General features: G+C 38.5%; 1 protein-coding gene across 1 annotated transcript in view; it reads left to right on the forward strand.

The window, feature by feature from the left end:
* Positions 1-12,948: 12,948 nt before the first annotated feature.
* Positions 12,949-24,426, forward strand: part of TMEM212 (transmembrane protein 212) — a 31,925-nt gene continuing 20,447 nt past the window's right edge. The window contains 1 exon segment of the mRNA XM_033202009.1: positions 12,949-13,009. Within this exon segment, the coding sequence (XP_033057900.1) occupies positions 12,949-13,009 (61 nt within the window).

Raw genomic sequence — 24,426 nt, forward strand, 5'->3', positions numbered from 1 at the left:
ATCATGAAGTAACCAGCCTGATGTCACACAGCTTAGATGGAGGGGGACGGGAATTTGTGTCCCGATGCCTCTAAAACTGGGTGTAATTCAGAAATCTTAGTATAAAATAATAAATTGGGAGCAAAACAAGGAAAAGACCCAGTCCACCTATGGAACTGTTCAAACATGGCAATTTTGCTGTTTTTAGTCCACTTAGAATGAAGTCTTAAGGAAAAGAGAACCAGTTGTCATGTGGCTTGAATAAGCCGCCCTTTGGGAATGTAATTTTGAATATAGGCCAGTTCCAACCTCATTACACAATATTGCATCCCGCCAAAGCCAAGGGAAGCAATGGCCTCCCCATGCACCAAACTGCTAATAACGTCAGCCACTTTAAAGCATTTAGTAGATATTACACAATTGAGACTGGCCAAGTTACATAATGTCTTACTGCACACATGGTATTACATGAAATGAAAAATATAATATACCAGTCCAAATTAGGGGAGGGGGGCCAAACTATAGTCTGGAACTCAGTCTTCCTGTAACCTCCGGTTGCTCAGCCCTCCTTAGACCACGTTTTTGTCTCTTGAGCACATCTTTTCCTAATGATAGAAGAGTCACACAGCCCTCACTCTTTCCTTGTTGACATAAATGATTGATGTCTTTTGAATCTTATGATACTGACAGATTTTTACAATTAAACACATGGTTCTCTGAGCAGAGTATTGCCTAAGAGGAGTTTAGCAAGTTGCAGACAAGCATGTTACTGGAAGGCAGAATACCCTCTCTCCTCCCCTCTTTCTCAAGCTTTATTAGTCGCAGATGGTCTGATAAGTCTTGTGTACACACGTAACCGCATTCTTACAAGCTTGTCTTTAGAATTATAATGCTTTTGGTTGAGAAGCAGCAGTCTATAAAATTGCATCCCAAATTCTTAAGTGTCACTGTGAAAACATTTGGCACCTGCCTCCAACAATAGGTCTTTCTATTAAATCTAATTAGAAATAAAATTATCTAGGCCAAGCGCGGTGGCTCACGCCTGTAATCCCAGCACTTTGAGAGGCCGAGGGGGGTTGATTACCTGAGGTCAGGAGCTCAAGAACAATCTGGGCAACATGGCCAAACCCCGGCTCTACTAAAAATACAAAAATTAACCGGAGGTGGAGGTGGGTGCCTATAAGCGAAGCTACCAGGGAGGCTGAGGCAGGAGGATCACTTGAACCTGGGAGGAGGAGGTTGCTGTGAGCTGAGATCGTGCCTCTGCATTCCAGCCTGGGTGACACAGCAAGACTCTGTCTCAAAAAAAAAAAGAAAGAAAGAAAATTATCTAAGTGCCCTTACAGTAACTGAATTTCTGCCTCCCTGGGATAGAGGAATAAAATAGAAAATGCCATATGTTGTTTAGAGATGAACTTAAGCTTATGGACTCCCAAACATAAGTTTCAGAAGTAGTATAATTATGTATGTAATTATTTTTATTTTACTGAGAGATTTTGTGATTTTTCTTCCAAATTTTTCATATCTTCAAATATGTCAAGAACGATGACTAAGTAATCATACTATACATTTATCTCAATATGCATTTGACATTTTTGTCAAAGTGGTATTTGAAATCCCGTTGTTATATTTTCTTCTGAGAATAAAAACAATATATGTTCATTTTTATAATTTTGACATCTATATTTTAGAAAAAAAGTACATCTATGTTTTAGAGATCACAGAAAAACATTTTTAATTAAAATCACCTATAACTCCCACACACACTCTCTATTAGCATTTAGTGTATTTCCTTATGTTTTCTATGCCTAAAGGTTTGTTATAAAATTAAAACCATGCTGTACGGAATTTAGAATCTTCCTTATCTCACTAAGTATTTATAAATGGAGTATTATTTACTGTTACTAAATTTTCTCTAAGATATCATTTCTATGGTTGAAGACTATTACAATCACTTATCAACTGTTTTAGGATATTTTCAGACTTTATTGCAGTTTACAGATGATGCTGGAATGAACACTACGTTGCATCATCTTTGTCAAGATCTCTACATTCTTAGGATAGATTACTAAAAGTAGAAATACTGGGTCAGCATTTCTTTAAGGTGCTGTGTGACGCTGCAAAATTACCTTCCAATATTAAATATTGCCTTGCTTGTAACCTGAAAATGTCATGAATCAAAATCATATCTTGTTTTAATCAACTTGTTTATAATCAGTAAGGCTAAACACTATTTTTTCACGTTATTATTTGTACCATTTACTGAAAATGATCTCTTCATGTCCATTGTCCATTCTTTTTCTATGGCAAATTAGTTTCTTGTTAATTTGTAATAATGCTTTCAACAGAAACAGAACTATTTTATAATAGTTACATACTAATGGTGCTCCCCCAGATTTTCCCTTGTGGTACATTTTATACAAACACTGCCATCCAGATCATCTGGGTCATTTTGGGATACCAACATCGGTCATCTTTTCTGACAGTTCCATTTTCTTATAGAAAATTACCTCTCCCCAAATAGGCATAGTCCTGGCAAGCGAGCAATTTCAAGCAGTAACCTCAAAAGTGAAGGTCAGATCCTTCTTCCACATTCCCACCACCATTCCATTTACCCTATAGGCCTGGTGGACTGAATCTCAAGGGATGAGGGAGCCAGTGATCTTTGGGGTTGAGCTTGTTGAACAGAGACAGAAGCAGTCCCAGCAGCAGCTTTACCCTGACCAGTAAAACCTAGGAAACTTTTACTTCCCAGGTTTTGTGGGTCTTTTTTTTTTTTCTTCTTCTTCTTTTAATCTTTTTGTTGTTTCCTTCGCTCCTGCTGTTCTTTCACTTTGTCTTGATTTTGTAAGGCCCTGGTGCCCTTTTCTTTCAGATAGCAAGTCTGCATTCATTATTTGTCCCCAGTAATCCTCACTGACATAATCTGTATGACTTCTGTGCCCTTCAGTCCACCTGACAGTCTGTGGATTAGCAACCATTCATTTCATTCATTCATTCACAAGCATCTAATTGGTAACGTTAATTAACCAATGCACATGTTTCTCTGGAGATACAGAGTATAGAGCAAGATGTTGTATCCCCAGTCACCTGATGACATAAATCACTTCAACCACCATAACAGTGACTCACTGAAAGATCAGAACAGTGTCATTAGTGGGGCTCAATTTTTTTGTGAAAAAAATGACAGTGGCTAAGACCAAAAGTCTCAAGAGAGAATGAGGAACACAGCAGCACAGCAGATATTGCCAAGATGTGCAGAATATTGTGTTTCTGTATCCTCATTTCAGCTTCTTGTGGCCCATTTGTATGTTTCATCATTTTTTCCAGCAACGGTAACTTGTGAGCTGTCTACCATGTGACTATAAAGGCCCCACACTGACGCCTACAGCTCTCCCTGCAATACCAGAGATGAGTCTTCTCATTACCCATAGCCAGTCCCTGTAAAGCTTTTTCATATCCAACAAGCCCAAAAGGATCCAACTCCCCCTATCTAATGACTTATTTGAAATATTTCTGTATTTTCAATGTTTCCATAACTTTTTTCTTTTTTTATTATTATACTTTAAGTTCTAGGGTACATGTGCACAACGTGCAGATTTGTTACATATGTATACCTGTGCCGTGTTGGTTTGCTGCACCCATTAACTCGTCATTTACATTAGGTATTTCTCCTAATGCTATCCCTCCCCCAGCCCTCCACCCACCCAAAGGCCCCAGTGTGTGATCTTCCCTGCCCTGTGTCCAAGTGTTCTCATCGTTCAATTCCCACCTATGAGTGAGAACATGCGGTGTTTGGTTTTCTGTCCTTGTGATAGTTTGCTCAGAATGACGGTTTCCAGCTTCATCTATGTCACTACAAAGGACATGAACTCATCCCTTTTTATGGCTGCATAGTATTCCATGGTGTATATGTGTCACGTTTTCTTAATCCAGTCTATCATTTATGGACATTTGGGTTGGTTCCAAGTCTTTGCTATTGTGAATAGTGCCGCAATAAACGTATGTGTGCATGTGTCTTTATAGTAGCATAATTTATAATCCTTTGGGTATATACCCAGAAATGGGATAATGTTTACATAACTTTTATAATTTTGTTTTCATGGATTTGCACATTTATACAAACTAGCATGATTAGTAAATAAGCAAACTTGCAAAAAGCCATTTAAAAATGAATATTTGGAATAATACAATTATATGCCAACTGATTGCTGCAATTGTATTAAAGAACTATAAGCGCAACTGAATTCAGTTTCCCAAAAAAGACAAAGAAAAACAATCCATAAACTCCACAAGAAATCTTTGCTCACTCCAATGTCCTGGAGACTTTCCTCAATGTTTTCTTTTAGTGGTTTTATAATTTGAAATCTTAGATTTAAGTCTTTAATCAAATTTGTAAATAAAATAAAGGATAATAGTAACTTACAGGTTAAGTCCATAGGGCTACTGTGTTTAAAAGGATTACGAAGGGAGCCACATATATGAATAGCTTTGAATGGAAAACTAATTGCAAATGGTATATAAGAAAAACTATCATTGGATCAAAAACAAAGTCTTTAACCTATTTTGAGTTGATTTTTGTGTATGATGAGAGATAGATAGGGATTTGGTTCCATTCTTCTGCATATGGATATCCAATTTTTCCAGCATCACTTATTAAAGAGACTGTCTTTTCTTCAGTCGATATTCTTGGCACCTTCGTAAATCACGAATTCACTGTAGATGTGTGAATTTGTTTCTGGGTTCTCTATTCAGTTCCATTAGTCTGTGTGTCTGCTTTTATGCCACTACCATGCTGTTTTGGTTACTATGGCTCACAGTATAATTTGAAGTAAGGTAATGTAATTCCTCCAGTTTTGTTCTCTGTGCTTAGGATACCTTTAGCTATTCTGGGTCTTTTGTAGTTCCATATAAATTTTAGTATTGTTTTTTTCTGAGCAAATGTTTTCTTTAAAATAAAAGAATAGAAAAAGAAAGACTTGTTATAAATGTTGTTTAATGGTTGTAAGAATGGTAAAACCTCCCAGGGTGAGAGTTGATTGGATCCCTGCCTGTGTGCTTTCTAATCACTTGGAACCTCCGGAGAATTATGGAAATGTTTTCTTGGCAAACATTTGCTGATAGCCAAGGAGTTTGGAAAACATTTTCATCTTCCTGCATCATTCTTCATTTTCCAGTAGAAAAGTCATCCTGTGGACAGTCACACTAAACCATTGCTGGTATCGTTTTTCACATTGTACAATCTGTTGCCTTAAAGGTGCACTTTTAAACTCATGCCTTAGGCTAGTTTGCAAGGCCAGTGAAGACACCCTTACCCCACACCCCACATAAAGCGAAAGAATTTCTCAGAAACGTCTCAGCTTCAGTTGCGCTCAGGGCGTTCCTGGGAATTAGAACTCCTCTGTAGGAAAAAATATGTATATGTGGAACAATCTGTTAGTTGACTTGCTGACCCTGAATTACAGAACCTCTGCCCAAAAATGTGATTCTTCTATCCTTATAACAACAAAAAATCAGGGAACAAATTTCAGAATTATAGACCCTTAACATTAAAATACACTGGAAAAGACCCTTGGATGTCAGGAACACTGCAATTTTTTACTCATCTCCTATTCAGTGCTGGTACTTGCACAACTCTGCGAGCTCCAAAACTCCTAGGATCAGATGAATTTATCATATTCAGAATTCTATGGATTTCAGAAATTATATACAATTCGTATAGCATATATTATGTAATACCTCTGATGAGGTCTGGGGCTGCACCCCATAGTTAAACACCCTTATATATCTACAGCAAAAGATGTGAATAGGCATATTGCATGGAAAAATAGACTGTAAATAGCTTCAAATCAATTCAGATCAGGTTTTGCTGCCAAGTGAGTCACATATAAAACTTTTGGTTTTCAGAAATTTTGGATTTTAGAATTATGAATTAGTGATCATGGACCTGAATTAAAACAGAATTGAGGAAACTCTGCAGACAAGCAAGAACTCTTTAAGAAGACTTTTCTACCACAACCAATTCATCCAGTGTCTTAGAGATCAATATTTTTTGTCAACTAATCAGAGGCGTTGCATTTTTCTCTTTTTAACAATTGCATATAACAAGTAGATTCAAAACCCACTTGAGAGTCATTGTTGGGAAGATTTTTAAACTGAATTAGAAATGTCTATTTCCAAGCTTTTTAAAGTGAGCAGATATGAGGAGTTTTGTAGATGATACGTGTTTTCAGAAGTCCATCGGTTAAGAAGGAAGCACTGCAAAAGGCCTGCTTTCAGAATGCTGTCACCATAGCCTAAGTTGCCTTCAAAAGTGGAAACTCTCTAATTTGTTATTAAAGTGACACTTTTATTTTGAAGGGACAATGCTAATTTCTTTTAAAAATTCTGCTTTACTACCATAGAATTGACAGATACTTGTTATCATAGAAAAGACAGAAGGTAAAGCACTAGTGTTTTTAGAAAATAAGAATAAGAAAATAAATTTGACAACTGTGAAACATACTCTGCCATGATATAATCAGTGTTCTTATCCATGATACAGAATGTTTTCATAATCACTCATCATCTCTGCAGAGAACAGTGAACAGTTTACTACAAATGCCTGTCTTTGATAATATTATCAATATGTGTTAGTCAGGGTTCTCCAGATAAACAGAACCAATAGGATATAAAGAGAGATATATAAAATAGAAATTTACATTAGGAATTGGTTTGCACAATTATGGAGACTAAGAAGTCCCACAGTCCCCAATCTGTAAGCTGGAGGCCCAAGAAAACTGGTGATACCATTCCTGTCCAAGCTTGAAGACTGAAGAACCAGGTGGAGCTAATGGGGTATGTCGCAGTCCAAGTTCCAAGGCCTGAGAACAAAGAGTGCAGATGTCCTAAGGCGGGAGATGAATGTCCCAGCTCAAAGAGAGTCAATTCGTGCTTCCTCTGCCTTTTTGTTCTTTTGGGGAGCTCAATGGATTGTATGATGCTCAACCAAATCGGCAAGGGTGGTCTTCTTTACTCAATCTATGGATTCAAATGCTAATCTCTCCCAGAAACACCCTCACGAACATATCCAAAAATAGTGTTTTATCAGCTATCTGGGCATCCCCTAGCCCAGTCAAGTTGACATAAAATTAACCATCAAATATATCAACAAAATCTTATAGCAAATTTTTGCCCTTCTAGCTTCAACTTCTTTGCTACAAGAACATTTTGCGTTTTTATTAAAAGCAGTGAATAAATTTATTTTTGGAGCTATCTCTGTATCCTTATCCTAGAATTTAAGTTTTATTCCAGTCAAAGCAATTGTTCCATTGGTACACTGAGACAGTTTTTTTCCATAAAACATTGTTTTTATAGTGGAAATCATATGCATTGGAAATGTATTTTTCTTCTTCAATACATAATTCTTTTTTGCTCAGTTGCTCTCAGCCTTATAGGAACAACACACCTTTTTATTTTTGCATTGTCCTCTTTGTCATCTTGAAATTAAATTAATTCCTAATTTCAAAAATACATAAAATACACTGACAATAAATAAAAGATAAATAAGAGAAAGTAAATTGTAATAAAATAGAATGTCTCCTAATACGTTAAATTCTTGAAGAGAATTAATAAAGGGGTCAGATATTTGTGCTATCTATGACGAATATATTTTATTTAAGAAGTAAAACAGGGTCCAGGCATGGTGGCTCATGCCTGTAATCCCAGAACTTTGGGAGGCCAAGACAGGTGGATCACTTGAGGCCAAGAGTTCGAGACCAGGCTGGCCAACATGGTGAAACCCCATCTTTACTAAAAACATAAAAATCAGCCGGGTTTGGTGATGTCCACCTGTAATCCCAGCTACTTGGGAGGCTGAGGTGGGAGAATCGCTTGAACAAAGGAGGCGGAGGCTGCAGTGAGCCTAGATCACACCACTGCACTCCAGAATGGGTGACAGATCCAGATCGTCTCAAAAAATAAGGAAGTATAAGAATTTTCATCTAATTATTGTCTACATTATTGCTTCTCAAATTTTTATGTATATAAAAGTCACCTGTGGATCTTGCAAAAATATGGATTCTGATTCACTGGTCTAGGGTGGGACATTTCTAGCAAGTTCAGAGTAATTCCAATGCTCTGGTCCAAGGTCCATATTTTGAATAGAGTGAGTCAACATCATTTCTTTATATGGATATTTGAATGAGACAGTTAAAACTGTGGCCTGATAAAATTATTACTGTCAGTGATATAACTTTCCAAATAGCCTCAAATCGATTCAGATCTAGTTTTGCTGCCAAGCGAGTTATGAACAATCAGTTCATGATTATTAAATAAGCAAGACTTGGTGGTGAGCAACTATCAGCAAAGTTCCAAACCAAGTACATTTTCTCCTCCATTTTACACTAGTTACATTCCGCCAAAATGTAGTGTATATGAAAAGAGTGCAAACAATATATTGAATGTTTATATATAAAACAGAGTGAGATATGGGCTCAGAGAATTAGCAGGTTTTTCAGTTACTTGAATGTCCAGTAAGACCATTGGAAATTTGCAGGACAAGGGACAGTCCCTCAATGTATAATACTATCCCATGCCTACAAGGACTTCTAGCATCCTTGGCCTCTACCCACTAAATGCCAGTAAGTGCCTCCCAGTCACTGTGTTGATCAAAGATGTGTCCCTATTTCCAAAATGTCCCAAGGATGCAGTATGCCTTCTGCTGATCGCCACTGCTTAAATAAAACATAGAAATTACTTCTAATATATAATTAAAGCAAAATCTAGCATAAGCCAAGACATTATAGAAACATCCATTTTTTCCTCCAGTGCTATATAGCAAGCATCCCACGTTGTGTAGTTTGTCCTAACACTTGTTCCTTAAATTCTTCCACAATATTTTTTATGCATCTTTTGAAGTTATTTCCTGATATTTGGTTACCATATTGTTTTTCTTACGTTATTTTATTATTTTTACTTCAGCAAGAAAAACTTAAGGGAGGGTGTCTGTGTTCATCCAAATATTTTATTAACTTAATTTCTTATTTTTAAAACAAAAATAAGTAAAAATTTAATGCTTTCTACTCTGCAGGGAATTGTGAGACTAGTTTTTTGTTGTTGTTGTTTAGTTGTACAGTTTAATATTTGCTTCTAGAAATTCTGATTTTACACATCACAAACAGAAATAAATTCTAATCAGAGAGTATCTTCCATAAATTCTATTCTCTTGTCTGTAATGGAATAATTCCTATAGACTTGAAACCTATGAAAATAGATTGATTTGATATTAATGTATAATATGTACAGATGAAGAATTTTTTCTCATAAATTTGTTAACAAATCTAGAACTTAAAAAAATCTGTTAAGCTAACACTTAAGTGAGATGGACTGTCATAATGAATGTTGAAATGTAATTCGGTTCAACAGATGTAAGTGAGGAATATACTCATTTATTTTCTTTCATTTTTGTCCTTGGAGTTTTTCTCCATATGATTCAACTGTTCACCAATTAGAGCAGATAGATAATAAGCAATGATAATTTGTAGTCTTACACAAATTACGTATGTATCACCAAAATTTTGTATATAAATATTGAAGACAACAGTGAATGAGTTAAATCTGTTGAAAGAAAGATAGCGAACAATAAGGCTCAATCTTCCACTCTCTAATCAAGAAACATGAACCAAAGGGAGTGGAGGAGGGTAAAAGGAGAGAAAGATAAAGGAGAAGTAATTGTCTTAGGAATAAGTTATAAATTAACCTGGCCTGCTGGAGACTCTGGATAATGTCTGAACTGTGGCCCACCAGGAAGACAGAGTGACAACATTCTCCACAAGTCTCACTCTGGTAAAAGGGATGTGTCTAACGAATTCTTGATTTGCATTGTTCGTAACTTGCAATGAAGAAATCTGCTATTGAGGATTTAATTTGGACCCGCGAGGAAGAACTGGTTGGTGAGATAGCAATAAGGAGAATCTTGGCAGAAAGTGTGTATTTTTATCTTAACATTTACAACAGCCTCAAATGGGAACCCTGAGGCTACTCACATGCAAACTCTAAACATTAGAGAAGCAGATTTCACAAAAACATTCAAAGAAATTTTGACATGATTGTGTAGTGAGAGACTCTTTAAGGGACGTTTTTAGAGTTTCCTGTCCCTCTGAAGCACAAGTGGAAAGGGGGACCCAAAAGCAATGACATATTCAAAGAGTAAGAATTGTTTTAGGAAGATGGAAGCCTGGAATAACGAAAGACTCATGACAAATACTAAGTTCACATTTTAAAACTATTTCATAAAGCTATAGTTGGAGCAAGAAAGAGGAAGAAGAGATGGAACCATTGCTGGGTCAGACCAGGAAAAAGGAATGCAGAAATTACTTAACTGTTACTTTAGCATTGTCCCTATCAAAGGGGATAATTTTTATGCTGAACAATTGAGAACAACCACAAGGGTTAAGTCTAAGATAAGTGAAGAATCAGATAGGAAGAGAACTCTTAGCTTCTTTAAATTCCCTTCTTCAAACACAGATGCTTGATATTCCAGGACACTAAAAATATTGTAGATGCATTTGCAGAACCCATGCTCGGTAATATCTGAGGAGCCATAGAGAAGATGAATCACCAGAAGACTGGAAATCACAATCTGGTTTTCAGGGTTTCAGAAAGAAAGCTTTAGATGTGGCTCTAGATAATATGTACTAATGAACTTTATTCAACCACAATTTATTGAACACCTAACATATGCCAAATGCTGAGCATGATTTTGGTAACACAATAATAAGAAAATCTAGTCCCTAACCCACAAGTAGCTTGCATTCTAGTGGGGGACCCAGATTAAAACATGAAAAGTTACCTTGCTACATTAGGAGTTAATGCTGCGATGGAAACAGGAAATAGGTGTTGTGGAAGGCAGAAAGGGAGAGCCTATCTGTACCTGGGGAAGTAGGCAGGGCTTAGGTGCAGATGAAAAGACCTTTACTAGCTGATGGAAATGCTAGGAATGAGAATGGGGAGAAGGCAGACAGAACAACCTTGAGAAGTAGCATGGCACATCAGTGAACTTCAATTGAATCAAAGCAACATTTATAAAGGACATGGAGCTTGCGGGTTGAGGTTGAGGAAAGCTGTAACCAAACGGCCTTGTATACATGCTACAGAATACGAGCTTGATCCTTTAAGAGAGCTGTCTTTAATCTGGGCCTATAAAGTCTCTGAAGTTGCATGTGTGTATGTGAATGCATCTATCCTAATGTCCTGCAGCTTACTACCCTGGATTTACAAAACATGATCATACCTCATTCCCTAGTTTAAGCTGTCTATCTCTTGCCTTTACCCTTAATCCCCTAGACTTGAGGCTCTGCTGTTTCTCAGACTGCAGCCTCTGGCTTCCTTCACTAACAGTGATTGTCACTCCTTTCTTTTTGCCCTTTTGCAGTGCATCAAATTGCAATTGAACCAGCACAGCTGGCCACAGAAAAACTTGAGTTATGAGAATGAATGTCTAGAATCAAGTGGGGCTTTAAGCTGGTTGGAGCTGAAGAAATCAAAGAACTATGAGGCTGGGGCATTTAATGGATCATCCACAAGGCCACTGAAGGCACTAAAGGTAATCGTGAGAATTGGCATTGTGAGTCAGACTGTAAACCATGCCCTAAAGCCCATACTCAAAGTGGAATATTAACCTGGATATCAAGAGTTGAAAATGAGAATCGGCAAGATTGTGGTGCAGTCAGGTGGCAAAATCTCAAAGACGCAGGGTTTTTTTACATAGGAAAAGAAGGGTAGTCACTGGGAAATAGGAGTGTGAGTTTAGGAGTATTCTCTCACTGCCTCCAGACCACATGGTATTGTTCCAGTATCCTCATGATAAAGCAGGAGCTCTCAGAGGGGTCCAGGGAACTCGCCCATCCAAGGACTGGAGTAGCACTGCTCCAAGTACTGCAGAGCTGGAAAACCCAGTTTGATCTTTGAGATAGCATCAAAGGCAGAAGCAAAAGCAAAAGACAGGCGAACAATCAAAACAGGCAATTTCATGGGGCTACAGGGAGAGGCAAGATTAAAATATTGGGTCACAGTTTGAAATAACGAATAATGAGCCAGAACAGGCATATAGTGGGGAATAGAAGAGTGAGTGGTTGTGTTGGGTCTGAAATTTCACATTCTATGAAATGTGTATATTGGTTCCTCTTTCCCAGCCAGACTCCCTCTCAAAGCGTCTTAGGAACTACAAGCAGAGACACAAGGCCCCACCACTATTTACGCCAAAAACAGAAAAAAGGAGATGGGGAAGTACAAGTAGTTCATTTTGTGTAGTGGCGTTAAGGAACCCTCAAAAAACAGAAAACAACTTGCCCAACTTTGCTAGGTTTACCGACAGATGAGTAGGCAGCAGGAAAACTCATGGAGCTTCAAAGTGAAGCTTGGGGGGCTTAAGGTTGCTTGCTTAAGGTTTTTAATTCTTTAGTTGGACATAGTCTGACATAAAAAAGGACATATTCAAAGAGTAAGACATAAAAACCTCAGGCAAAAGTGCCTGCTCTCAGAGGCCTACTCATCCTGGAGGTGAAAGGTCTTTGCTCTTCATCCATCAGAGGAACCTCGCATCCCACCTTCTTCACACTCTGGGTCCTGCCTTGGCACATAAATTACACTTGGTATCGTACATCTGGGTCCCACCCCAGCCAACGTATTCTTAACATTTTTGGAGAATGCCCTTCACTGTCCTCATGGGCACTTTACCAGCGTAACTTTCTTTTATATATTGTGTGAATATCCGTAACTTACCCATACAATAATGTTTCCTTAAATTTAACAAATATTTATTGTGCTGCTTTTTTTTCCTTTATAACTTTTGCACGTAAGCAAGCCCAACTCATAAACAGAAAGGTCGCAACATTTTTCAACTGAAGATGAAATCATCTCAAAGTGTTGTTGGCAAAAGGAGGGGTAAGCTTTGATGGGCTGAAGATTGAGGAACTGTGCTATCTCACGATGGCACGCTTCCGGCAGACTGCAGTGAGTGGAGCAGCATTGCAGGAGCACAAGCCACATAGTATTGTTCTGCAAGAGGTTCAGGATGAGAAGCTTGTTTAGAGGACAAAGGAACACAGGCTCCAGAAGTGTATTGGTCGGGGTTCTCCAGGGGGACAGAACTAATATGATATAAGTATGTACGACAGGGTATTTTTTAGGGAGAATTGGCTCACATGGTAACAAGGCAAAGTCCCACAGTTGACTGTCTGCAAGCTAGGGAAGAAAGAAGCCGGTAGTAGCTCAGTCCAAGTTCGAAAGCCTCAAACCAGGGAAGCCAACAGTGCAGACTTCAGTCTGTGGCTGAAGGCCTGAGAGCCCCTAGCAAATCACTGGTACAAGTCCCAGAGTCCAGAGGCCGAAGAACCTGGAGTTTGATAACCAAGGGCAGGAGGAGCAGAAGGAAGAATCCAGCGTGGGAAAAAGAAGGAAGCCAGAAGACCCAGCAAGCAAGGTCATCCCACTTTTTCCACCTGCTTTGTTCTAGCCTCGCTGGCAGCCGATTGGATGGTGCCCACCCACATTGAGGGTGGGTCTTCCTTTCCTAGTCCTCTGGCTCAAATGGCAATCTCCTCTGGCAACACCCTCACAGACACACCCAGAAACAGTACTTCACCAGCAACCTAGGCATCCTTCAATTCACTCAAGTTCACACCTAATATTAACCACCGCGACAGGTAAGGCTCCCACCTAAGTTAGCAATGGGAGCTGATGAGTAAGAGGGGACAAAATACACAGCACATGCGAGGATGAGTAACTGGTGCATCTGTACTGCGGAGTAAGCTGAGAGTGACCAGGATGTAGGGCAAGGTGGGAGTTAATTGGCAGGAATTGTTAATAGCTCTGAGGTGCTGTGTAGAGTTATTTCCATGCAGGAACAAACTGTGGTTTCTGGTGGTATCAAAGGCCTGTGGGTGCTGGCAGGTTGTAGTGCTCTCTGCTGAGAATGTTCCTCAACTTCCTTGCTTTTGTTTGCTTGTTGTTTTTAATCCAAATTCAGAAGAATGAGGAGGAAGGAACTGGGCAGGAGAGGCAAATATGAAGGTGGAAAGGATTTAGGCAGAGATGCTGAGCTAATCTACATGATAAAGATCTAGGAGAGTGAGGAAAGGAGAGGAAGAAAAATGTACGTAAGGATAGGATAGAGGGAAAGTGCTAGAATGTGGGGGCCAAGAGGATCCAGAGTGGCTTCAGGAGAAGGCTTGAGCCCCTTGTTACTTGGAGTCTGAACTGGATCCCACTTTATGGTCATCATGTTATGTAAATATCAAAAATTATCTTTTCAAATGACGCTTGTGGTCATTGCACTGTGACTCTGACTATGATTGTGTAAACTAAGCCACATAGAGCCCCAGGATTTCTTGGATTTCACAATGTTGTTGGAGAAGTTACTACAGTGGGAATTTCATATGAAGTCCAGGGAAGGCATAAATTAGTCCTGTGTTGTTTCTTTCAGTGTCATGTGGGAATTAGTAAGGCTCTTCAGTGATTTCAGGAAATCTGGCCTCTAAAGAGATTATTTTTCAACTTGTTGAAAAAAAGGCTCGCTTGTAATTTGTAGACACATAAAAGAAAACAAACAAAAATGAGATGCACAAGCAGCCAATTTGCAAAATAAAAAATCAAATGACAAATGAACAAATCAATAAGTGCCTCACAGGAAGTTTAGAAACAAAAATAGAGCACAATAAAATAACATGTTTTAATGTGTTAAATCTAAACACTTTTTTTTGCTCTTAATGACCTTTTTTTTAATGACTTTTTTTTTAAGACCTTTGTTAGTGAGCATGGAGTGAGGGAAAGCAGGCAGACATGTTCGTTGTTGGGAAGAGTTAAATATTTTTCAGGATAATTTGGCAAATACATATCAATACGTTCAAACTTTTTTCTTACCCTTTAGCCTAGAAATCCCAATTGTAGGATTTTTATCCCAAGGTAACAATTATGGATTTATTTTAAAAATTAAGAATATTAATTATAATATAATCTGTAATCACAAAAAATAGATATAACATAAAAATCTTATAATCATGTTTACCTACATTATTGTACAATGAAATAATAAAATACTATAAACTTATTAAAAAATATTTTTGAATGATAGTTACTAATGTGAAAAAAGTAATCACAATTTAAACTTAAATTCTAAAATCAAGATGCAAAACTTATTGGCCTGGGCCTGAGAATTGCTGTGTAAAACTAAGCAAAGCCTTCCCTTTCACTCACCTTTATGGCCACGGAGTTAGATTGACATAAAAAGCCTTCCGAGGAAAAATATTTGCACCATATCCACATTTGGGTTCAGGTACAACAGATATGTCCAGCATACTCATAGGGAACAGGAGGGGGCTTGCAGAGAAGGACTCTGGGGCCCTTGGGTGTCACAGAGTAAATAGGAGACTGGTGAGTTGCGTTGAACTTAGCAACAGTTTTAGGCACAGCAGGAAAAGGATCTCAAAAGTTTCATCCCAAGTCCTTCAGACGATCCAGGACAGTCAACGCATACCCCAAAGTGGTATTAGAGGTAGACGTGTGTTATTTAAGAATGCGGGGCAATCAAGTTGCTTTCAAGCTTTGTATTTCATCTCCATTTTAAATTCATGTTTTGCATTTTAATCCGCAGTGCTTCATTAATTATTTTAATATAAAACTAAAGTTCCTTCTCCTAGCCTTACATTAAATGGATGCTCCAACAGATGCTCTGTGGGTGTCCTGGGGCATTGAGTCCCTCTGGCACATCACTGAGCACTGCCAGGATCACAGGCATCTGATTTAAGAAACACATTCTGGTGGATCTGGAAAAGTGTGTGTGCCTGAGGAGTTAAAGCTGTATGGGTATCAAAAGAGCAATCTAACTAAATGCTGTCTGAGCAGGCATAGAGCTGCCTTGCACCAAGTGGGCTGAAGGCATCAAGACAAAGCATTGGGAGAGGTTGATCTTTGGGAGTGCAGCCTTGGCTGGGTGGGTAAGAAGGCATTCAGTAGTCTCCAACTTCTGGGGGTGGTGGCAGTACCTCCTTCTGGCAGAGATAAGGCAGCTACTTTGGCAGAGCCTCAGATTGACAGAAACATAGAGACTCCCCAAAATACATATGTTGGAGGGGAGATCACAATGATTTTACTTGGGTCTTAAATTCATTTAATGTCGGTAAGGCTTTATAATAAAGTTGAGTTATCTCTTCCATGATATTATTTGGGGCTATTGAAGAAAGGGCTGTATCAAGTAGGGCAAAGCCTTGGCCACAGAAGGTTATAATGCAAGACAGTTTACTGGCCACTACTGGCTGGTGGCTTCCACTGGACATCAGCAAGACTACCTGGGTACCTGCGTGGCTCCCTGGTGCAGATGACAACTTGCATTGGCTGAGGCTGTGTTCTCTTGATCTTGGTCTGCTCCTGGCTGTGATAACTCCTTGACTTCTTCTGATCTGGTTTCCTTGACTTCCTCTGATCTGGTTTCAAGAATAGTCACTCTTACAAACATGTATGCAAATATTTCTGTTTTAGACTTACATTTTTTTGACCTTAAAGTTCCGAGATTTCTCACCATTTTTTTCTGGTTTGTTGTATTCATGTCTTCTCAATGTTTGAGCTGGGGGAAGGGCAGGCACGGAGTGAACAGTTGAGGGGATTTCATAAGATGTGTGTAAGGCACGAGGGTAGGGATGGAGTAGGGAGGAGTGAACATAAAAAACAAGCTGAAAAGAAATGAACCAAAATGCCTACAGTCATAGGAGGTGAGATTCTGTGTGGCTTTTCTTCTTTATGCATTTGTTTTCAAAACATTTCTACAAATAGACACTTATTACTTTTATAAACAGAAAACTATTCATGAATGTTATTATGTTTCTAAGATGAGAAAGAATCACAATGTTATTATTTTTCTAAGATGAGAAAGAATCACAATGAGCTAGCGAGAATTCTCTAGGAATGAGTTATCATAAACAAACCTGATATGATATTTGGATAGACCTACTGAGCTGGTGAATCAGAAGAATACATATACATGGGATTTCTGATTATTTTATTATGTGAAAGCTAAATTGGTTGAATAAGCATATCCAAAAACTGCTTGTTATAATGTGTGAATATTAGCGTGGAGCTGTGTCTTCAGTAAATTGCCACAAGACTCTGTGTACCTTCATCTAATAATGTAGATGGAAATTTTAAAGTTGTGCTTATTAAATTTGCACATGAAAACTAAGGGAAAATATCAAAATCAAGATTCACAATGATTTAACTTGAATTGGAGAGTGGGTTAAAATTACCAAGAATTTAAACAGTAATAGTGTAAAGTTTGACAAATCAACTTCACATATATGGGATTGGGGAGATGGCTGGTTTAACAAGACTTCACACAATAAAAGACCTGAGAGCTTCAGCTCACTGCAAGCTCAGTGGTATCTAAGAGCATGACAACAATGTTGCTGTGATGATAGGCAGTATTAATGAGACTGTCATACCTGGAACAGAGAAGTGGTATCTCCCCATTCTCTGACTAGATGACAAGTTTTATCACTTGTGTGTATGTGCCCTTATTGGCCCAATTGCATTGGGTGTGTAGGATGGAGAGGCAGGAAAAGAATGGTGCCTCATCCCAGAGAATTTTGGAGACATTCCCCAGTGCCAGAGGGGCAATGCTATGGCTGATGGTGATTTTGGAATTCAAACATAACTCTGGACCCAACTTAGATCTACTAATGAGTAGATACCTTATGCAATTTCCCTACCTTGTAATTTCCTCCTCTGTGAGAGTATTTGTGAAAAAATATTGCATAAGGACTGTAAAAAAATTGTTAGAGCTAAGTTTTGTTCTGAAGTCTAGGCCAAAACTGGATTTGAGATCAATGGATAGAAGAGGTTTTCTACTTTCTTTTTTTTTTTTTTTTTGAAACGGAGTCTGGCTCTGTCACCCAGGCTGGAGTGCAGTGGCCGGGTCTCAGCTCACTGCAAGCTCCGCCTCCCGGGTTCCGGCCATTCTCTTGCCTCAGCCTCCTGAGTAGCTGGGACTAAAGGTGCCCGCCACCTCGCCCGGCTAGTTTTTTGTATTTTTTTAGTACAGACGGGGTTTCACCGTGTTAGCCGGGATGGTTTCGATCTCCTGACCTCGTGATCCACCCGTCTCGGCCTCCCAAAGTGCTGGGATTACAGGCTTGAGCCACCGCATCCGGCCTCTACTTTCATTTGCTAAAACCATGAACTTGGATTTGATCCTGGAAGGAGAAAATGTTTTTTGCAATGATGTCTATCAGGAGCTTACTGGTTGGACTGACTACTATTGATTGACTGCTTACCAAAAGTTTTTAAGATGACCTCTAGATATGCTCTCTGGTTTAGTCATCTGATTGTAAAATTTGAAGAGTATTAGCTATGAGTGATTATAATCAAATAGATAATAAACTTCTTACAGTCAGGAAACATGTGCCTTTTAGGATTTTCATTTGTAGTCCCCCCTCCCTCCCTCCCTCTGTCCCTCCTTGCTTCCTTCCTTCCTTCCTTCTTTCCTTCCTTCCTTCTTCCTTCCTTCCTTCCTTCCTTCTTTCCTTCCTTCCATCCTTCCTTCCCTCCTTCCTTATATCTTTCTACAGTGTCAAATACTGCTAAGCACAATGTAGTAGATGACTGATTTACAGTGATAATCCCAATCTTTACATAACTGAGGGCCCCCAGGTCACGCTAAACTATTGCAAATTTAGACAAGACTAAGGAGGTTCTACAGCCAGCTGTATTTGCATGAAGCTGAGAGTCCACTGGGTAAGAAAAATCCTCCCACAGAAGGAAAGTCAAGGCCAGTAGCTGGGTCCAAAGATAATGGGCTAGACCACACTGTGACCATCTGCCAAGGACAAGCAGCAGCAGGAATCACTGCAGCAGCTGCAGAAGGCATGGGGCCCAGGGCCACCTGGAGGCAGCTGGAGGAAATGAGTGTGGGAGCCTGTGCTGCCCAAAGAGCAGGCTCCTGAGGGAGACATATCCTGGAACATCCGAGCTGGGACAGAGTCCTGCAGTCCTGCAGGCAGGGTGAAGTCAAAGAAAATAGTGTGGACTAGAGAACCAGGGTTCTCGTGTGTTTTAAACTATTTTGAAAAACAGAAGAGAAAACTGGTGTATATCCTTCAAGGGCATACTCCTGTATCTTTCCTCATGAGGAAAAGCTGGTAAAGGTAACACCTCCTCTGTGCTTTCAGAATGTCTACTGTTGACAAACACCATGTTTAGATTAGAAAGAGTCTACTGATTTTTCATTCCAAAGTTACACTCATATGTTAAAAATAAAGGCTTTAATTCACTAAAAGTGCACCAAAAATGATGCAAATCTTTCTTCTAAGAAAATAGAGCATAAGGTTTTCCTAACTGAAATAATTATGTTTTTCAAAAACGAACTGTAGAAATTGTTCCTCACCACATGTTCTCACTCATATGTGGAAGCTAAAAAAAGTTGATCTCATAGAAGTAGAAAGTAGAACAGAGGATACTAGAGGCTGGGAAGGATGGGGGACGGGGTAAGGGATAGGGAGAGGCTTATTAATGGATACAGTATTATAGCTAGAGAGGAGGAATAAGTTCCAGCGTTCTATACCACTGTAGAATAATTCTGGTTAACAATAATAGATTGTATATTTTTAAATAGTTAGAAAGAAGATATTGAATGTTCCCAATATAAAGAAATGATAAGTATTTGAGATGATTATTATGCAAATTAAACTGATATAATCACAATAGAGTATACATTTTGAAACACCACTATGTTCCCCATAAATATGTACAATAGTTATATGTCGATTTTTTCAAAATGGAATTAAATCTATGTTGTAAATGCTTCTCAGATTTAACCAATGCGTATGTGCTCTTTGAAATGTCTTTAATAAAAAACAACAAAAAAGGGCCGGGCGTGGTGGCTCACACCTGTAATCCCAGCACTTTGGGAGGCCAAGGTGGGCAGATCGCAAGGTCAGGAGATCGAGACCATCCTGGCCAACATGGTAAAAGCCACCTCTCTACTAAAAATACAAAAAAAAAAAAAAAAAAATTAGCCTGGTGTGGTGGCGTGCACCTGTAGTCCCAGCTATTCAGGGGGCTGAGGCAGGAGAATTGCTTGAACTTGGGAGGCAGAGGTTGCAGTGAGCCAAGATTGTGCCACGGCACTCCAGCCTGGGCAACAGAGTGAGACTCTGTCAAAAAAAAAAAAAAGGAAGGAAGGAAGGAAAGAAAGAGGGAAAAAGAAAAGATTGTCTTCTCTAGCCCAGAATTAACAAGAAAAACTTAAAACAGTTTTTTTGAGAATTTTTATTGTTATTAATACATAAAATATTCTTCATAGTGTTTGTGGGCTTCATTGGTCATAAGCAAACATTTATAGTACTTTAATAATGCTAGATTTTAATGTGCTTTTTAGTAGCACCTTGTAATCATATGGTCTGCCCTTGTTACTATATTTTTTTATTTGTGGATATCGCGTCTGTACGTCAGTGAGCAATCCTCAGTTTTCAGCTTAGGCCAGTTCTGACCCTGATGTAGATATTAAAACCCTTTGAGTTATCATTGGCTTTAAAGTGCATATAGTTGAGTTTTATGATTTTTTTCTAGTTGTTTTTTTCCTATATGGAGGAAAGAGGAACAAAAGTAAATTGTAGGTGGCCTGAAGTGGATGTCTTCTGAGGATCACAACTTAATATTAAATGTGCATAGCCTTACCTTTGTTACACAGAACGTGTTCCATTTCCATGTTTACAAAATGTGTTATTAGGAAACATAGTATAATAAAATATGAAATGAGGCAGAAGGGTAGGAATTTGGCTTTTATTTTGCTTCTGGTACGGAGCTTTTGTCTCAATCTTGGAACAAACTGAAAAATAGAAGTTGTTAAACTACGCTGGAAATAATGATTCAACAAGAGCAGGACCCAGATTGATTCACCTCTTTGGAATTATGTGAATGAAATTCACTTGGAGGATAAAAGGGGATGGAAAAGATTAGTGGATGACACTAGAAAGGTTTTTTTTTAAAATATAATTTTGGTTAACTGAGTATTAAGAAAAGCAAAGGGCAAATATTTGGTAATTTATGTATGCATGTCTGTGTGTGTGTGTGTCTCTGTGTGTGTGTGTAAATGGTAAGTCTGTGTATGTGTAAATGGTAAAACATGTCTGTGTGTGTGTGTGTGTGTGTGTAAATGGTAAGTCCATTTTCACAGATCTTACTATTTCTTACCCCCTATGCATATGCCCACAGACTTACCTATAAATGATCTATGTGGGTTTGACCAAAGATGGCAGAAACATCTTTTTCAGTGTTCTTTCTACACTGTTTCTTACCTTCCTGCCTTTCTGTCATTTACTAAACATTTATTTCCAAACTGGGTTCTTTAAAAAATTATTTCCCTCCTCTACTTTGTAGGAAACAGATAATTCACTTGTCCTATAAGCACCTCTTATACCAAGTTTACAAGAACATGGGTTAGAGTTTGGAGCACTTTTGAAAAGTTTCCCATTTTTGATAGAGAGTATAACAAAAGAAGGGCAAAAGCCAGGCATAGTGGCTCATGCCTGTAATCCCAGCACTTTGGGAGGCCAAGGTGGCCAGATCACCTGAGGCCAGGAATTGGAGAGCAGCCTGGCCAACATGGTGAAACTCCATCTCTACTAAAAATACAAACATTAACTGGGTGTGGTGGCACATACCTGTAATCCCAGCTACTTGGGAGGCTGAGGCAGGAGAATCAGTTGAACCTAAGAGGTGGAAGGTTGCAGTGAGCCGAGATCACGTCACTGCACTCCAGCCTGGGAGACTGAGTGAGACTCTGTCTCAAAAAAAAAGAAGGGCCAAAATAGTGGTGGATACTACTTTATATTATCATCGAGCATTATCATTGAGGCTTTGAGTAGCAGGGAAGGGAGGAACTGTATGGAGAAAGAATTGGGAGAAAATATACAGTTCACTCTGTTTTCAAATATCTTAAATATCCTAAGTGAATATGGTATAAAAACCACAAAGCATAGTTTTATCCTCAAAGGACATAAAGGAAATAAAATCTTCAGAAAAGAAGGGCTGTGTTTGTGCTGGGGAGAGAGCTGGGAAGAACATGTTGTTAAAAAAAAAAAAAAAAGTAATACTTCAGCCAAGTACTTCGTTCTTTTAGCCTGAGGCCAAAACTATAAAAATTAGAAGAAATCCTCACTTTGGGACTAGAATGAAGAGTTTATATTACAGATCCTGGTAGCTAACTCTGCAGGAACATTACTCTAAGCTCCATAAGGTGATGAAGATGCTGCAAGTCTGGTCTTCAGTCTTCCACTTTTCTTTCCAGTAAAAACTTAGGACTGTTATTAGCATCATTACCTACCTGATCATTATTGTTACAAATAGTTACTGATAAGTAACCAAAACTAAAAAACATGTTTAGTAGCAATACACTAGACATTGTTTTGTTATATATATTTAGAAGATTTTAAACTCAGCACTAGATGATTCTAACAAAAGTGACTTATAGAATTTGAACATTTATGCTGAGCTTATGCCAAATTTATCCAAATTTAAAGAAGCAAGTAAATGATATTGAGGACTCGCATGTGATAGGAGAATTTTTTATCCTTTAAAACCTGAAGGTGAAATGAAAATTTGCCCTCTTCCTAAACTATTAATTTCTTGGGGCATCACTTATTTCTGCCTTTGGTATTACCACTCAAATTTTGAAAAACTGAACTAATCTAAATCATGACTCATCTGTCACTAGATGGGGTTAAAGCATTTTCATCCTCTGTTACCATAGGGAGAGGAAGGTTCTGGAGGACTATCCTTTCTCCCACTCGCAAGTGTGGGATTATTAAACCCCAAATAGAACAGTGCTAAATGCTTTTTCATATTTTGTTTTTCTATAAACAAACTTTATCTGTGGCCTTGTAGCAGTTAGTCAGTTCCAGGAAACACACAGCTAACAATGTCATTCCCCCTGTATTGCGCATAATATAAAAACAGAGTTTAAGTAAATATTTGAATTAGGACAATTTGGAAAATTTAACTTTGGAGTTCCCTAGCATTTATTGACCACTTCTTTTCAGGATAGCTGTTTCAGCTGATTAAATATGTCATCCTGTGCCATTTAAATGAAGTTAGTTCAATGTAACATACTATATACTAGCAGAGTATGATTTTAGAAACTCAGCATTTGCTAAAGGGAACTCAAATTAGAAGGTTAAGCTCCTGTTGGGTACCAAAGAGAAGCTGCTCTATAAATAGCAGTATAGCAACATCTAGTGCTAAACACAGATATAGCAGAAAGATAATCAGTCACAACAGCCTTATTCAATATTAAGTTAATATTGCAACTGGATGACTTTTTTCTTGGTATTTTAACCGGTATTCTTCTGTGAAATGGCAGGCTTGGACCGGCTGGTCTCAAAGGTCCTTGCTGGCTCTGCCTGTGATTCTTCAGTTGGGTTATTACTGTGTGCCTTTCGTTGTCATTGCCCTACATTCTTTTTAGTCTATTAGATAAAGGGGCCTTGCAGAGACCTAGCTTTTATCTTTTATGTCAATCTGCTTTGTGTGGATTGTGTGGAAGAAATGGAAGGGCTTACGTACTAGGAAAATGTGATGTGGAAGTCCCACAAACATCCGTTTCTCGTATCGTGCCACTTTAAGAAAAAAAAAAAAAACAAGGGCAGGATATCTGGGTTGTTGAAAAGAGAAAATAAATTGTGAGCCTTTGGATACAAAACTGATACCCTCAATCTGCTGTCAGTAGGTGGTGTTTAGAGTGTGTAACCTGGCTCCTTATGTCATACAAATAATGCACTTAGTCGATCGATTTTCCTATTTTAGGAAAGACCACGTTATCATCTGCATGAAACTATGATAGAAACGTGAGTTTGCATAGCCAAATTTTTCCAAGTTAAAAATGTTATTATCAGTATTTCACTTTTCTACAGAATTAGGGGAAAATATTATCTATGCAGAGAGGTCTGCTGAAGGAAATAAAAGTTTTTAATATGTAGAGATATTAATACATAAAACCACAGGCCAAGCGAAAGATCTATTAAATTAGACAGGTCATCATGAACAGCAACTACTTTAAAGGTCAGCAGTGGATTTAAAAGGTGTTTGTCAGAGCTTTCTCCCAGAGGCAGAAGTTCTTGCCGGACTTCCAGGCGGTTGGTCTGTGACGTTGCGTCTTCCTCTGCTTAACACAAAGTCATGTGGCAATGTGTCGTGTGCTTACATAGCAAGGCCAAAATAATCTCAGCCATGGGTCACTTCAGTGCACCTCTCCCATGTATCTACATACAATGCATATAAATTCACAATGCAGTTTCCAGGTGAGCTAACCTGGAAGATCTTCTTTGTATTTCAATGTGGATTTTCATAAAGAAGAGGGCTGGAGCAGTTTAAGACCAAAATATTAAATATCGCATGTTTCTGAGAAGTCCTGAGAAGCTAGCT

The sequence above is a fragment of the Trachypithecus francoisi genome, unplaced genomic scaffold (genome assembly GCF_009764315.1).
Source record: "Trachypithecus francoisi isolate TF-2019V2 unplaced genomic scaffold, Tfra_2.0 Lachesis_group0, whole genome shotgun sequence".
NCBI classification, from domain to species: Eukaryota; Metazoa; Chordata; class Mammalia; order Primates; family Cercopithecidae; genus Trachypithecus; species Trachypithecus francoisi.